This window comes from Dermochelys coriacea, chromosome 7, assembly GCF_009764565.3.
Source record: "Dermochelys coriacea isolate rDerCor1 chromosome 7, rDerCor1.pri.v4, whole genome shotgun sequence".
Classification (NCBI taxonomy): domain Eukaryota; kingdom Metazoa; phylum Chordata; order Testudines; family Dermochelyidae; genus Dermochelys; species Dermochelys coriacea.
Genome location: NC_050074.1, coordinates 30449100 through 30465305, shown reverse-complemented (window position 1 = coordinate 30465305; position 16206 = coordinate 30449100). Strand labels below are relative to the sequence as shown.

At 57.8% G+C, this 16206-nt stretch overlaps 2 protein-coding genes across 8 annotated transcripts; one reads left to right on the top strand and one right to left on the bottom strand.

Annotated features, from left to right (window-relative positions):
• C7H11orf68 (chromosome 7 C11orf68 homolog) lies at positions 1-3638 on the bottom strand. 5 transcript variants are annotated; one of them, XM_038409646.2, is made up of 3 exons: positions 3458-3638; positions 2477-2665; positions 1-2169 (listed from the first exon to the last, which is right to left on the bottom strand). In XM_038409646.2, exon 3 carries the CDS (start codon positions 2139-2141, stop codon positions 1401-1403), a length of 741 nt encoding a protein of 246 aa, XP_038265574.1. In that variant the 5' UTR covers positions 2142-2169; positions 2477-2665; positions 3458-3638; the 3' UTR covers positions 1-1400. The 5 variants fall into 5 exon arrangements, with proteins under 5 accessions (XP_038265574.1, XP_038265575.1, XP_043375480.1 ...); XM_038409647.2 differs by having other exon boundaries at positions 3522-3628; XM_043519545.1 differs by having other exon boundaries at positions 3560-3610.
• A 1386-nt stretch (positions 3639-5024) lies between these two features.
• Positions 5025-12145, top strand: DRAP1 (DR1 associated protein 1). Of its 3 annotated transcripts, XM_038411750.2 has the most exons (7): positions 5026-5172; positions 8771-8843; positions 9309-9402; positions 9932-10051; positions 10853-10943; positions 11357-11442; positions 11905-12145. In XM_038411750.2, the coding sequence occupies exons 1-7, from the start codon at positions 5131-5133 to the stop codon at positions 12056-12058; spliced, it is 660 nt and encodes a 219-aa protein (XP_038267678.1). In that variant the 5' UTR covers positions 5026-5130; the 3' UTR covers positions 12059-12145. The 3 variants fall into 3 exon arrangements, with proteins under 3 accessions (XP_038267681.1, XP_038267678.1, XP_038267680.1); XM_038411753.2 differs by lacking the exon at positions 9932-10051 and having other exon boundaries at positions 5025-5172; XM_038411752.2 differs by lacking the exon at positions 11357-11442.
• Positions 12146-16206: the final 4061 nt, after the last annotated feature.

Here is a 16206-nt window from a genome sequence, read left to right as displayed (position 1 = left end):
TTCAGTGGAGAGTTGTTTTTATTAATCCTGTTTACAGCTCAAACACCCCTTGAACAGCTAGGAGAAACATCCTGCAAGAAAGACCCAAACCCCTCAGCAATCCCTTGCTCCACTGTCATCCCCAGGAGCCCCAAGGTTCCTTCCATCTTCCCCTTCCCCACCAAAGAGGTTCAGGATTCAACATGCTCAAGGCCCCAGGAGAGGCCTTTTAAAGACAACCTTTCCATAGAGCAGAGCAGGCCTCTGGGCAAGGAGACAGCAGCTATTCATAGCTCCTAAAGCAGGCAGAGGGGCTCCAGTGCTGTATCTACACCCCCTTTGGTTGTTAGATGTCCCCAAAAGGGGGGTTAACAGAAACAATCTGCTTTGTTCAGGGGACTTCACACAGAGCCCTTTTCCAGGGCAGGAAGAGCCAGAGATGTGTGTGCACAGATACTACGTTCTGAGAGCTGTATGGGGAACAGGCCCAGTGAAGGATCTACAATACTTAGTGTGGGTGGCAGTGGGACACTTACTACTTCCTCCTGTTTTCCAAGAGCCATGGCCTTACTCCTGTCACCCTCAGGCACCTTAATGGGCCCTGCACAGACCTGACTGTGGCTTCTTTCATGTGGCTGCTTTTTCCCCACCAATGAGGGACTGCAATGGCTAGAGAGAGAACTAGTTAGTGAGAAGGCAGTTGGAAACATCACCCAGCTGCTGCTGTATGAGCAGAGCTCAGGATTGCCTCCTCTACTAAGTGAGCTCTGTGTCTCAGGGAAAAGGCTTTCCTAAAGGACAGGCTGGTGGGAGCCGTGGTGCTTTCAACATACAAGCGGCACCGGAAGGTGGTTGTGGTGAGTTGAACCCACAGCCCTAGCCCTCAGCTATATGGTAGCACACAGACCATGAAGGAGTTAAGCATGCAGAGTGGCACCAGCAAACCCCATGGGCTTTAGGAATTTAAAGGGACAGTGCCAGCTGATGACAAGAACCTCCTGAGTCTTCTATCCAAGCAACTGCAGCTCAGAGGAGCAGAGGTGGCTTTCCAGGGAAAAAGGGAGAACCTCATTAGTAGAGAGACACCTAGCGGCATAGCCAGTGCTGCATCATGCACAAGTGTACCAAATGTGGCTGAGAATCCTGCAAGATAGTCCACTGTCATCTTTAACAGAGGTGTGACCAGCAGAGACTCCATCTCCCAGCAGCCAATGCTCCTCCCTATTTACTTAAGGATCTCAGCTAGCTGCAGTTATTAGCAGAGCACCTGTCCTTTGAAAGAGAGAGACTAAGTGCAGGCCACACCAAACAGACCAATCAAAATGCAGTTAGTTTCAGAGCACAGTTGGGAGGCATTGGTGCCAACTGCCCATATTGGAAAGGGGAAAGGAGGAACTGCTAGATGGGGAGCGGGGTCCAGTCTAAGTCACCTCAGTGTTGCTGACTTTGTTGATGATGCGGGAGCGGCGGGGGATGCACTCTAGGTCAAACTTGCTCTCGTAGATGGTGGGGCAGAGGTGCCAGCGATTGTCCCGGTAGATGCCTAGGTAGGTGTAGACATCAGGCTTGTAGGAGAGCAGGCACTTGATGCCAGTGCCCCGGATGGCAGCATCCGCATCCATCACCTTCTCCTCATTGGTGAAGTCATCTGTGTAGATGCAGATGACATGCTTGCGATCCGAGTTGGGGTAGCAGGGGCTGACTTTAGCCACCCCAAAGCGCCCCTCCAACACTGAGCGGGCAATGCCACTCCAGGCATGGTCCACCTTGAAGCCGGTGTCCAGGTGCATCAGCCACTTGCCGGTGAGGACGCAGTGGTTGAGCGCCAGTTCGCGGATAGTGTCGAAGGTGACATGGCGCCCACTGATCTGGAGCCGCTCCCAGGCCTCCTGCAGCCCCACCACATCACCTGACTCTGGACAGTAGTTTGGACCGTAGATGGCAATCCAGCCCACAGGCTCAGTGCAACACTCAGGGTCCCCAAAACGAGACACCCGCGAGGGCTGGTAGGTCTGCAGCCACTCCTCGAACTCGGCCCGTGGGGTCTTTCGCGCATCAAACACCACCCAGGGATCCATGTCGGCTGCCATGGACTCAGCGGCCAGGTGCTCGGCCGAGAAGGCCCCTCCCTTCCCCACGTCACCATCATCCTGGTCTGACATCGCTCGCTGGCCTGTGGAGGAGTGGAACCTAGGATGGAAGGGTCAGGGAGATGGGAAGCAACACAACGATGCACCATCTAGCCTAATCTCCACAGCAGGACCCAGGAGAGAATCAACCCCTAGAGTCCATCTCCCAGGACCCTGCCCAGAATGAACAGAGATTTCCCCCACTCCCATTAGTACGCCCCATCTCCTCCAGGTCTCTGCTCACTATGGATGGAGACCTCCCATTAGCTCCCATCCCCCCCACAGCAAGACTGTCCCCTATAGCCCATCCCACAAGGTTCTTGCCCACTAGTTGCATTAGTTCCCATCCATGAACCAGAATAATTTACCTGTTTGTGGGCTTCCGGGGAAGTGAACACAATGCAGGACGGGTATCCAAATGCAGGATGAGCAATCAAGGGCTTGGAAGGAGCAACACTAATGTAAAGACCACCTGGAAACCCAGCTGAGGATCCGCGTGGCAGTGCTTGGCAGGCTGCTTGCTGTTCATGCCCCACAAAGATGCTGCTTCGACTTTCCTATTAAAGAAAAATCATGGCTCACCGTGGACAGAGAGCAGAGCGCACTAAATTATCTGTACAGCCCAGTTAGAAACACAGCCATGCCAACAGGGTATAAACTCCAGATCACCCACTGCGTCTTTTAAACTTGTCCTAGGTCAGCTGCACTCGGCCACTTCCATACTGGGACCCTTCCCCACACAACACAGTGGGAAAGGCAGGGGGCACGACCCAAACACTTCATGTACTGAGGCCAGCAACATCCGTTCCTTTGTCAGACCAAGAGCACTGGAATTGGCTTGTCCCGTACCACTTAGCCATACTCCCCCACCTTGAAGATCCCTAGATTGTCACAGCACAATGTCAATGTGAGGATTGTGTCTCTTCTTCCCTCAGGAGACGCTGCTGGGGGTACGGAATGAGAGATGTCCCATCTCAAGGGGCTTTAGGGAGAGCCAGTGGAAGTTAGTCTCATTAACCTCTTTATTTCCGATGGGATAAACTGCAATGCTGAACGAGGAAGGGACTCACCCACCCAGCAGCTCAGAAGCAGAGCTGGGAAGAGAACCCCGGAGTCCCGCCCCCCCCCCCGATTCTAGCCCACCAGAGCCCATCCCTGCCAGAAGCTGGGAAGAGAACCCAGCCCCCCTTTCACTCCGAGCCAACGCGGAGCAAAGCCCGCGGGGCCCCTCCAGGGCTGCACAGGGCGGCAGGGGACACCCTCCCGCGCGCGCGCGCCCGCCACGCCACGCCCCCTCCTTCCCACGCAGCGCCGCTGGGCCCCTCCCGCGACAGCCCGCCCAGCCTCACCGGCGCCTTCCCGCGCTCGGCTCCCGCCCGCCCCCATATTGCAGCCCCCCCCCCTCCGCCTCACATGGGGTAACGACAACGGGGGCGGGGCCTCGGCCTAACCCGGATGGGGAAACGCAGAGCCAGAAGGGACGAAATGAAAGACCCGGATGTAGTAGGACTCAGGGGGGAGGGGGCTAACCAGGGAGGGGGCGGGACCTAGTGTACGGAAGCGGATTCGCTGAGGAACGGGGGCGTGGCCAAATCAACCAATCCGCTCCAGCCTGAGCCTCCTCCCGCCGCCCTGCAGTTTGTGGGTGTGATTCCAGCGCGCCCCACTGTCCCTGTGCGTGCGCAGGCTCGTGGGGCCGGGCTGCAGCCCAGACGCCGCCGCTGGTTTTGAGGTGGCCCATGGCGGAAAGTCGAGCAAGGCATCGCAAGCCAGCGGCGGGCCCGTAGTCTGACCCTGAGCGGTGTTCTGGGGGAATAATGGGTGTTCACCCCCCTCTGGGGCCATGAGACAGGGACGCCTCACCGGGTGATGAGATGCAGCCACCTCTGGAATGGGACACAGGGACTGTTTATACCGGGCTCCCATGTTAGCGGGGTAGGGCGCATGGCTGAGAGCAGGGGAAAGAGCCAGTCATAGAATATCCGGGTTGGAAGGGACCTCAGGAGGTCATCGAGTCCAACCCGCCAATCCCCAATTTTTGCTCCAGATCCCTAAATGGCCTCCTCAAGGATTGAACTCACAACCCTGGGTTTAGCAGGCCAATGCTCAAAGCACTGAGCTACCGCTCCCCAAGGACATTCCCTCTGGGGCACCTGGTGTTGGCCAGTGTTGGAAGACAAGATGCCTTTGGCCGTTCTCATGTACATCAGTGCAAAAGCACAGTCCCTCTGCCATCCTTAGTGCTCCACGGTGTAAGGAGAACCTCAGACCCAATCTATCTGCTCAGGGAAAGGAGGCTTGCCTGAGTCCCTCCATAGGGGAGTGGGGAAGACGCAGGGACTTCATAGACCCCCATCTCTGGTGGTAAGGGTCAACCTGGTGGTGGGGATCCTCCATCTTCCAGGGATGGGGAGTTGCTTGGGAGCAAACGTTCCTAGGGAGCCCATGATTCAAGAACTGGGCGGCTCTTGGAAGGCCTCCGGGATGGGGGACCCCAGGCGTCTCCAGCATGGAGGAGGGGCTGTAAGATCTGCTTTTTCTTGGGGGGCAGGAAGAGAGAGAAGAGAGGAGAGGAGGAATAGCAGATAGAGGACACCAGTCCTGGTGGGTGGTAGAGAGAGCAGAGTTGTGGGCCCCCAGGTCCTGCACTGCGAGGAGGGGGACCCTGAGGCAGGCGGGGAGACAAGGGATGGCCCTGGAGGACCCGGGCCGGGGAGAACGGAGAAAATGCGGTGGGAGGGGGCACCAGTGCCGGGGATGGGGAGACCGGGAACGAAGGAGAGTCACAGGGTGGCACCTGTGCTAGGGACGAGGGGGCCCCCTGCGCGGGAGGGCGGCTGGAAAAGGGAGGAGTCCGGGGGGGGCAGGGCAATGGATGGAGTCAGCCCGGCGCTGGCGTGTTCCGGCGGCGCTAGGACCCTGGCGGCCGGTTCGGCGGCAGGCGACACCGGGAGCCGGCGCGGCGGGGTGGAGCGGGGCGGGCGGGGGTCGCTGCTGCCGCTGCTGGAGCCCGAGCCCCGCGATGCCGAGCAAGAAAAAGAAATACAACGCGCGCTTCCCGCCGGTGAGTGCGGGCCCGAGCCCCCCGGCCGGCACCCCGAACTCCAGCCCGGCCTAGCGCCCCCGCTGCAGCCCCCGGGCCGGCCTAGCGCCTCCCCCTCCCGGCGCCCCCAGCCCCCGGGCCGGCCTAGCGCGCCCCCCCCCCTCCCGGCGCCCCCAGCCCCCGGGCCGGCCTAGCGCCCCCCCCTGCCGGCGCCCCCAGCCCCCGGGCCGGCCTAGCGCGCCCCCCCCCTCCCGGCGCCCCCAGCCCCAGCCCCCGGGCCGGCCTAGCGCCCCCCCCTCCCGGCGCCCCCGGCCCAGCCCCCGGGCCGGCCTAGCGCGCCCCCCCCCTCCCGGCGCCCCCAGCCCCAGCCCCCGGGCCGGCCTAGCGCCCCCCCCTCCCGGCGCCCCCGGCCTAGCGCCCCCCCCTCCCGGCGCTCCCAGCCCAGCCCCCGGGCTGGCCTAGCGCCCCCAGCCCCCGGGCCGGCCTAGCGCGCCCCCCCCTCCCGGCGCCCCCGGCCTAGCGCCCCCCCCCCTCCCGGCGCCCCCGGCCCAGCCCCCGGGCCGGCCTAGCGCCCCCCCCCTCCCGGCGCCCCCAGCCCCCGGGCCGGCCTAGCGCCCCCCCCCTCCCGGCGCCCCCGGGCCGGCCTAGCGCCCCCCCCCTCCCGGCGCCCCCAGCCCCCGGGCCGGCCTAGCGCCCCCCCCCCCGGCGCCCCCAGCCCAGCCCCCGGGCCGGCCTAGCGCCCCCAGCCCCCGGGCCGGCCTAGCGTGCGTGCCCCCTCCCGGCGCCCCCAGTCCCGCCTAGCACGCGCCCCCCCCCTCCCGGCACCCCGGGCCGGCCGGCCTTTGTCCCCAAGCCTGGACCTATCCCCCCAAGGCCCAGTCTTCCTCTTCCTTCCCCTGCCTCCCTTTACTGGCCTTAGTCCAACATTGTCTCCTTCCCCCATAGGGATACTCCTGCTGCCTCCTCTTTTATAGGGTCCCCTGTCAGAGACATACTTGTACTATCCACTTCTCCCTTTACTGCGTGCGTCCAATATAGGACTCCCCTGCTGTCCCATAAGGATGTTCCTACTACCCTCTTCCACCTACAGGGATCCCCAGTGCCCCATATAGGGATTCCACCTCATACCACCCACTAGTAATCCCCACAAGGATGCCCCTTTCCTCTGAAGACCCTTCCACCTATGATCTGGCCTCATTATGTTGATCTCCCACCTTTTCAGGGATCCTCTGGGAATCCCCTCCCTGATGATGTCTCATCTCCCTTCCCATGACCTCTCTGGTTAGTGCCCCCAACCCATATGGGGTCTGGCTCTTCATGAACACCCCCTAACCATTATGAACTTCCTCCCTCAGCCAGAGACTCTCTTTCCCCCTCCCACAAAGGATGACGAATTCCCCCCACCTATTCTTTGGGACACCATCTCTGGTGGGCCAACAGGGGGAATGTGTGCCATTCAGACTCTCCTGTCCAGTGGGACTGTGGTTTGCCTTAGGATTCTTGGGTTCTATTCCTGGTTCTGGGTGGGGAGTGGGGTCTAGTGGGTTACAACGTAGCCGAAGGGGTGGGGGGGGAAGGCAGGGTGCATGAGAGCCAGGACTCCTTGGTTCTAGCCCCAGCACTGCCATCTGTGCTGTCCTGGTAAGGGTGGAAGGGACACTTCCCTTTACTCCCCCTTTCATAAAATGGGTTAATTCCAGACACACCTTCCTGGGGACTCTACTGTAGGGCGGAGGGCCTCCATCAAAAGGCGAAAGGTTCTTATTGGAATGGCAGGAGGGGGCTGCTACTGTGGAAGAAGTGGATAGATTTACTGTTTATAGGCCTCTTCCCCTGGGATTCAGTGGGGCCTACTCACACCACAAAGCACGCCTTTTCTATCTGTGTCACATCTTCAGCATTGGAGTAGGATGGGAGCTGAAAGCATCCTGGTCAGTTTCACCTTCTCTTCCCTGTCAGTTTCATTTCCTCCTTTCCTGGGTTGGGGTCCCTGATGCCAAATGGGGAAGCTTCCCCATCCCCCCCCGACACACACACCCACTAAATGACTGAAATCTGCTTTGCCATGCTCAAATGATTAAAAATCCAGGCTCAGGCCCTTAAAAAACATGATTAAAAAAATCAATGGGGGTGGGATTTTATTTGCCTTTTGGTCTGGTGGGGAGGAGCTTTTTAGGGTCAAAATGTTAAGCTTTAAATAAAACCTGTGATTCTTCCTGCATCTCTTGAGTCTACAAGCTGGGTATTTATACTGTGAAATTGATGGTAAGATCATGAGAGTTGGCAGCACTGAATCTAGCCCCCATCTCCCTTCAGTTCCCAAAGCTATGGTTCAGACTTTGTGGTTAAGGCACCGGGATGGCGCTGGAGATCTGTGTTCAGTGCCTGGCTGTGACTTTGGGCAAGACATGTCTCTTGGTGCCTCAATTTCTCCATCTGTAATCTGAGGATAAAACTTCCTCTGCTTAGACTGTGAGCTCTGTCGGACAATGACGGCTTCACTCTGTGTCTGTGAAGCGCTTGGTGCAACAAGGGGCCTGAACTTGGGTCAGGGTCCATGCAGTGCCCAGCACAATGGGGGCCCCCAGCGTTGGGTCAGGGTCCATGTGGTACCTGGCACAATGAAGCTCCCCAGTCTCAGGTCAGGATCTGTGCAGTACCTGGCACAATGGGGGTCCCCTAATCTCAGGTTGGGGTCTGAACAGTGCCCAGCACAACAAGGAAGCTCCCAATCTCAGATCAGAGTCGTTTTCAATGGCTTTTGCTCAGCTTTGGTCCTCACAATTTATGCCTGGGTTGTGACAGCTGACACCTTGTGGTTTGCCCCTTAGCTGCGTGTAGGGGATATTATTGCCCTGTGACATGGACACAAACATTCTTTGGTTTTGACACGACCCAGTCCAGTGGAGGAAAGGGCGTTGATTCTGCATCTGGAAGAGTGGATCGCGAATCTGGACACTATCTTGTGAGGGGAAACGGGAGGCCCTGCTGCACTGCTAAGCCACAGGGCACAAGGAGGGCACACAGAGCCATAATCGGGCCAGGGAATAGCTCTGGTGTGAGGCTACCAGTGCCCTTGGGTAGAGGTGATATCCCATGGGGGTTGGGCAAGCATGGAACAAATTGACAGTTCTCAGCCTTGGCCCCTGCCTGACAACCACCCATGGTCCCCTAGTCACCACACAGGCTGAGGAGCCAGTGACCCATGGAGGCTTTGCTCTTGTGTCAACCCCCGCGGGAGCGATCACCTCCCTGGAGACGCAGGGAAGGATGACCCAGGGAAGGGGTGGCAGTGTAATGCAGAAATTGGAGAGGTGCATGGCACCTGTGTCCGGGGATCTAAAGTCACTTGAGAGGAGTGGGGTCTAGTGGTTAGAGCAGAGGTCCTGGGAGTACAAATCTAGCCCTAGGTCAGGGACTGTGGTTCCAGGAGGCATGGAATGGGATCTGGGGCCTTTTGCTGTTAGGGCAGCAGACTGGCTGGTTCAGGGGAATGGGGAATGAGTTATGGTGCCTAGGGGGCACTCTCTCTGATCCACACAGCCATGTTCCTGGCACTGAATGTTGATAGGAGGGTGGGATACCCCACCCCTGATATTAACTATTGTCTTCCCTCCAGGCCCGGATCAAGAAGATCATGCAGACAGATGAGGAGATTGGGAAGGTGGCTGCTGCCGTCCCTGTCATTATATGTATCCTGGGGAGTGCTGTGTTGCCCAGCTCCCATTCCTGAAACCCCAATTGTTGCCTTGTGGTCTGGCCAGTCCTGAGGGATCTCCCTCCCAGTCAGGCTTGGTTCATCATCCTGTAGGTTTCAATGCCCTGGCTGGTGGCTAATTACAACAGCAGGTTAGACAGAGAATCAGAGGCAGCTCATCAAGTGGCGGGAGGAGGCTGGGAGTCAGAACTCCTGGGTTCTGTCCTAGCTCTGGGAGGGGAGTGGTCTTAGACTGGGGGGATGAGAGGGACTGGGAGCCAGGTCTTCTGGTTCTATTCCCACCACTGGGAGGGGAGGAGGGCTAGTGGTTCAGAGCAGGATGGGGGATGGCTGGGAGTCAGGACTCTTGGGTTCTATCCGCATGAACAATGATCCTAGTACAAGCAGTGTTCTGTTCTGATCCCAGTGCTGAGTTCCCTTAACCCTTGGCTTGCCCTAGCCCGGGCGCTGGAGCTCTTCCTGGAGTCGCTCCTCAGGAAGGCCTGTCAGGTGACACAATCCAGAAATGCCAAGACCATGACCACCTCCCACCTGTAAGTACCCTACTTCCACCTACATTCCCCCCGCTTCTGTCCAGCTGGGGACTTTCTGACCTAACCCCCGCAGTACTGGAGCAAGGAAATGCCAGATCTACTCCACAAGCAGACCTGCCCCGCTACGGACAGACCTCTCCCACTTTTCTTGGAGCAGGGGGCTAGGAGCCAGGACTCCTAGGTTCGGTTCCCCGCTTTGCCACCAACTCACTGTGGCACTTCTGGACAGTCCCTTCTCCTCCTCTATGCCTCAGTTTCCCCCCTTTTCAACTGGGTGGGAGGCGGGGGTGAAGCACTAATCCTGAGCAGGGCTGAGGCTCATGGAGGTAATGGTGATTATTGTGTTGTTATGGAGGGGGAGGAGGAGCTTTAAACACTGCATCCCCAGCTGGGATGGATACACCATGGGGGTCTCTAGTAGCCCTCAGGAAGCCAATAGGGGCTTTGGGGTCTGGTCCCCAGGATTTCTGGGGGTGGGGGTGCTGCAGTCCCCTCCCCCAGAGTCTGAGCTGCTCTCCGCTCCCTGCAGGAAGCAGTGTATAGAGCTGGAGCAGCAGTTCGACTTCCTCAAGGATCTGGTGGCCTCGGTGCCTGACATGCAGGGAGATATGGAGGATAACCACGCTGAGGGCGAGAAGGTCTCCAGGAGGTGGGCAGTAGGAGGCGCTGTGCTACAGGGAGAGGGGCAGGGGCTCAGTAGGGGGTGCTCTTCCTGTACAGCCAGAGCTGGCCAATGGATGCCCCAGTGTGCCCTGGGAGTGAGGCGGGGCTCAGTAGAGAGCACTCTCCCCTCACAGCCAATGCTGGCCTTGATGACCCAGCATGCTGCAGGGGGCGGGGTGGGACTCAGTACCAGATGTGACCCCTTTCAGTCACTGCTGGCCCCAGCACAGTACTAGGGGGTGCTGCGCTGCAGGAAGACATGGACAGATGGGGGTCACTATAGATGCTATCGCACTTCACTAAGAATCTGGGAACGAACTCCGGTGTCGTAGCTCAATTCCCATTCTGCCTCCCAAAACCCCCGCTCTGCCATCAGAACTAGGTGTGGGGCTTCTCTTTGCTTCCTACCCTGAATCTGTGCCGTGTTGCTGTGTGTTGTTACCCAGCCATCATGCCCTACACCAGAGATGCCTACACTACAGTGATGTGGCAAAGCGATTCCTAAATATCTCTTCCCCGTTGCGTCCCGCGGGGGACTGGGACATGTCATAGGTGACTGTCCCAGTGGGGAGCGCTGTGGCTGGGTTGGGAGCTTGGGAGGTGGAACCCCAAAGCGTTGCTGAAAGGCATTGGGGTGGTGTGTGGCCAGGGAGCCCTGATGTGGAGTCCAGGGACTGGCTGGGTGACTCTGGGATGCGGTCAAGGGATTCCTTCTGCACCAATCTCTGCTGGAACCCCCATCTACTGGCAGTGCCCCAATGACTCCTTGGTCTCTCTCTGGACACAGGGGCCGGAAGCCGGGCAGTGGGCGGAAGAACGGTGGCACTGGCAGCAAAGGAAAGGACCCGAAGCAGTCAGGCACGGACTCCGAGCAGGAGGTGAATCTGGCAGGAGGTGTCTCCCAGACTGCAGGCTCCGTCCTGCATGCAGCAGTGCCCCCTTCTGGCTGAGCCTTGCTGAGGTGCATGGGGAGCTGAGTGAGAGGGGTAGTCCCCCATGGGGCACAGATGGAATGCTGTCCACTCCCCGTCTTTGGAGGTTGCGTCTCCTGGCTGCCTCCCTGTATGATCTATGGGCTGGGTATCCCAGGAGGGGTGTAGGGTCTGGTGGTTACAGCAGGGAGCGGTGCTGAGATCCAGGACTCTTGGGTTCTATTCCAACCCAGGGAGAGTCCTCTTCCCCTCTCTCTGCTTCAGTTTCCCTTGGGGCCAGCTCTGGGGAGCATCAGTCACTGTGTCCCTCAGATGGTGCCGTCTCCATGCTGAGCCCTCTGCTTACCCTGCCCCCACAGGAGGATTCTGAGGACAGCGATAGCGATGGGGAGGAGGAGACGTCCCAGTCCACGCCCCCCAGCCGCCCCACCGCCCACTTCCCCAGGTACGAATCGGGGCCTGTCCAGTCAGGGTCCAAAGGGCCTGCCAGCTCAGTAGTGCTGACTGGCTGGGCAGTGCTGCCTAGTGCTTAGATCTTGGACTGGGGGAGGGAGGGAAGGCTTCTGGGTCCCATTCCTGATTCAGGGATGGGAGTGGGATCTAGTGGTTAGAGCAGAGCATTAGCTACTTAAGGGTAGTGATAACTAGAAACCTAACAGCAGTAAGTATGATCAGATGGAGCCTGACCCCTGGGGGACTGTGTTACGGGGTAGGGGCATACCAGGCTGGATGGGCTTGTTGCACTGATGGAGGGGGTGACTACCAGACTAGATGGGTCTAATCCAGGGTGGGGATACTGGAAGGGCCCATGGATCTGATTGGGCTAAGGGTTGGGGTGAGGGATACAGGGTAGATGATCTCCCCTCCCCCACAGTAACCTTCTTCCTTCTCTCCTCCCTGGCTCCAGCTCTCCAGCACCATATTTGCACTTCACCTGCCCCCCACAGTCCACCATGGCCATGCCTGTCTCCATGCCACCGGCCCTGCCTGCCATGATGCCCTCTGCGCCAGCACCCCCTGCCCCAGCACAGGATGAGGAGGAGGAAGATTATGACTCGTAGCCCCATTTCCTTTTAGTTTGTTTTAGTTGCTGCATTTGGGGGGGAGGGGGTGGTTCTTAAATTTATTAAAAAAAAAAGAGAAAAGCATTTTACCTCCATGTGGTTTGTTTTTATTGTGTCCCTGGGTTGGGCTCGAACCCCTGATTCTCAGAGCCCAGATCGCCTCATCCCTCCCCGCTGCTCTCATCCCTCTCTGGCGCCTTCCCCAACAGACAGAGCACCACTGAGTCAACCCAGTGATTAGCTGCTGGTGTCTCCAGAGATGGGAATGGGGACAAAACAGCCACCCCAGCTCGTGAAACCTCCCCTCCGCCCTTTCCTTGTGGCTTGATTTCTCCCTCCTAAGCCCCAAGGATCAGGGGTGTCTTTCCCAGAGAGTGTAGGGCTAGCGCTTACATTGATGTTACGGGTGTGATCTAGGCTTTGTCTAGGACATTCAGTTCCATTCCAGGCCTCAGTGTTGTCAGTCTGTCAGATCACGGGGCTCTTTGGTGTTGAGCAGGATTTATTTAAGTGGTGCCCTCAGCTCTGCCCCCACTCAGCAACCATGGCTCTTGATGGGGGGCTAGGCTCCATTTTTCTTAGAAACAGGATATTCAGTTCCACCCCAGCCCTGGTTCGGTGTCTCCCTTTTCTCTGCCCCCAGCACTGCTCTCTCAGATCCTGAGGTAATGGCCTCTTCGTACTGGCTGGTCCTACATCCATTGAAGGAGGGAGAGGGACACAATGAATCTCACAAGCAGCTTCTCCCCCTGCCCCCATCACTGCATGTGAAATTCACTTGGATCTGATGATTGGTTTGGGATTAATCTGAAGTAGGGGGATGTAATTAGGGCAGGGGAAGGAGTCCTCCCACATGAAAGGACTGTGTCTCTGGGCATGTCTATCCTGGGCTTAACTGTATCTGCCACTGGAAGATGGTCCTGTGGTTTCACCCATCAGAATCCCCCACACCCACCCGGCTGCCTCGATTTCACCCCCGGGATGGGGGCGGGGAATCTGTGAGATACAGGGCTTTTAAGCACTCTTTTTAAAAATGAATGTCCCGGACTCTGTACGTTCTCATTCCTTTATGCCATTTGCGTGTTCCCCCTCCAAGTGGGACTGGGAGCCAGGATTCTTGGGAAGGGAGTGGGATCTAATAATTGGAGCAGGGAAGTGCTGGGAGCCAGGACTCCTGGGTTCTTTTTCCCCCCTCTCCCTCCCTCCCAGTCCTTCCTTCCCTGGATATTTAGCAGATTAAATCTCCATTCTTTGCTAAACGCCAGGGCTCCATCACCCCACCCCGGTGCAGCGAAGTCCTAAGGGACAGGAATTCCCACAGCGTCTTTTCACCCCGGTCTGTCCTGTTGGGATGGGTTGTTTCCATGAACGGGATGGGTCCTGGCACCCCTTCAGGGCAGGGGGGTTTTAAGCTATCTTGGGGTGGGGGAAACGGCGACGCGGGGTTAAATGCTGTGTGGCTTGCGGCCACCTTGAGAGCTGGGACACTGCGACTTTTAACACATTTGTTTGATTTTTTTGTATTGACTCAATAAAGTTCCGATTTCACTAGAATCCATCCATGTTTAGGATGAAATTTACAATGGGCTGGTTCTTATTGGAGAAGGGCAACAGAGCTGGCCAGGACTCCTGGGTTCTATCCCCAGCTCTGGGAAGGGAGTGGGGTCTAGAGGGCTGGGAGCCAGGACTCCTGGGTTCTATCCCCAGCTTTGCTACTGATTCAGTGTGGTAGGGGAGAGCTCTGTCAGGGTGTTTGGAATGAGCTGTGGGCTCCTTGGCAGCTGTAGGGACTGGCCCAGCATCCCTGCTCCCAAACACCAGCCTCATTGGCCTGGGCTACATCCCCCAACCCCTTTTCCCCCTCCCTCCGCTTTGGCCTGGGCTATGGCAGTCTTCCCACTCCTCCCAGCCAGGTGAGATCACACCCCTCCCCACATTGACGTAGGCTGTTAGTTTATCCCCCTACCTCTGCAGACTGCCCCTCTACACACTGAGATTACTCCCATCTCCTGCATCCTGGGCTGAAATCCCCTCTGTACCTCCCCAGATGTGGAAGGCTTAAGGATACCTAGTGCCCATGTCTGCAACCCCACCCTAATCTTGGGTGGCTCCCCCATTCCCTCTGGAGAGAAGTCATCAAGGAACTAGCTTCTAACCCTCTTCCATCTAACTGTCCCCACTCCACTGCAGCTCCAGTCTCTTCCCAATTCCCTGGTGTAAGTGCATCCTCCTCCACAGCACCTGCCTCCCTGTCCCCCTGCTGAGCTGGTGCCTCATCCTCTCTCTCCAAGGGGGAGCAGGGAGGTGGCTGCATCCCTGGAGGTGTGTGTGGGGGGGGGTCTCGCTCCCTGTTCTAAGTGCCTTGGAAAAAGCTCCTTTCTTCTCTGGGAGGATCAGCCCCTAGAGAGGGAGACAGTTCACCTTATTACTATGCCCACTGCTATGTAGGAACTGGTGCTAGAATCGGGAGTGTCAGGACTCCTGGGTTCTCTCCCTGGCTCTGGGGGGCAAGAGGACAGGCTAGAGAGAGCCTAGCCAAATGTAGTCTTCAAATCAAGGCTGGAGACCTTTCCCGAAGAGCCAACCACAGGTTCCTGGGCCCAGTAGAGGGCTGCCCTGGGCTATGAGAGACAGGAACTCAGACTGAATAGGCTAATGTTCCCTTTGTTGTAGCTGTCTGCAGGGCTGTAGCCCTCCTGGTCCCAGTATATTAGAGAGACAAGGGGATGGTCCCATTGCAGATATTACCTCACTCCCTTACGTTTCTTTGCACTAGTGACTGTCCTGATCCTGGTGCTCAGCAATGGGATGTCTGTGCTGGCTGACACTAGGTCAGAAAAGGCACTGGCAAAATGAACAGATATCAGGAGAGGAACCATGGGAGTTTTCATTTGACTCCCCATCTCCCGAAATTCCTGGAGTTTCTCAGGAATCTCATAATGCCTGGATGCATAAACGGGAATCTCAAGTAGGAGAAGGGAGGTTCTGTTACCTCTCTATTTGGCACTGGTGCTGCCACTGCTAGAATCCTGTGTCCAGTTCTGGTGCCCACAGTTCCAGAAGGATGTTGCTAAATTGGAGAGGGGGCCAAGAGCAAAGTGGTGGAATGTTACACTGTGGGCTCCCTGCCTTGAATGCTGTGTGGTGAATTTGAACTGATTCAGAGCTGTATGGCTGCAAGGAGAAGGAATGTAGCAAACGGGTGTGGATGCACTTCAATTCACTGCGATTACATTGCTGCATTTTGAGTGAGCAAACCACCCTGCTGTAACATCACCATGAAGACCTGGCCTTAGGATGTGCCCTCTTGTCGGGTCCCAGGCAGGGAGCAAACCTGGGAATTTCCTGATTTAAAAGGAATCGAGCTACAGGACAATGAAGGGAGTGCAGAGGCAGCAGCAGGTGTGAGCTCTTGCCACCAGAGAACACTCCAGGCAGTGTTAGCAGGGAGTACACAAGCACATAGTTTGGGCCATTCCCTCTGAAAGGCAAAGTGACTGAGACCTGGGCCTGTGGCTGGGTCTAGGCCGAGCTCTGCCTGGAGTGTCCTTACTTGTGCAATGATTGCAGGATTGTTGCCACACTAACGCTGGGGTGTGAGGCCTTGTTCTTTGGACTGTGAAGGTTACAGCTCTGTGAAGGTAACCTGATCACACCTGTAGGACCTTGGGTGGTATCCATGTGCTGAGGCGCTGAGACCCAACAGAACTCATTGCTGATGTAGGTCTGGAGCAATGGGACAAGCAATGCAGCCATTTCTCCATCCACTGCCTCAGCCAGAGCAAGGGGTGGGTGCTGGAGCCCATCCCTCTAGCCCCCACTGCCACATCCCCCTGTAGCCTCCAGGGCCCCCAATCTCCCACGGGGCACCACACCCAGCTGATACCCCCTCCTTCCCCCTGCAGCGTCCCAAGCTGCCCCTCTCCTCCATCTCCTCAGCTGCCGGGGTCACCCCCTCCCCAGCCGGGACCAGCCCCCCAGAGAGAGGGAGCCCACGCACACTTATTTCCCCTACGCCACCTTAAGAAGGTATGAGCGCCCCCCACTGCCCCCGCCTGGGCGGTGACGAGTGGGAATCCCAGCGAATGGGAGCTAGGACTCCGTGCCCGCTGCCCAATGGGGAGGAGGGGCGTGGAATAGCTCTC

Coding starts and splice junctions, on each gene's coding strand:
- C7H11orf68 (XM_038409646.2), bottom strand. CDS start 2,141: ATGTCAGACCAGGATGATGGTGACGTGGGGAAGGGAGGGGCCTTCTCG.
- DRAP1 (XM_038411750.2), top strand. CDS start 5,131: ATGCCGAGCAAGAAAAAGAAATACAACGCGCGCTTCCCGCCG. Junction 8,844..9,308: donor TGCCGTCCCTGTCATTATAT/GTATCCTGGGGA, acceptor GGCTTGCCCTAG/CCCGGGCGCTGGAGCTCTTC. Junction 10,052..10,852: donor GGCGAGAAGGTCTCCAGGAG/GTGGGCAGTAGG, acceptor CTCTGGACACAG/GGGCCGGAAGCCGGGCAGTG.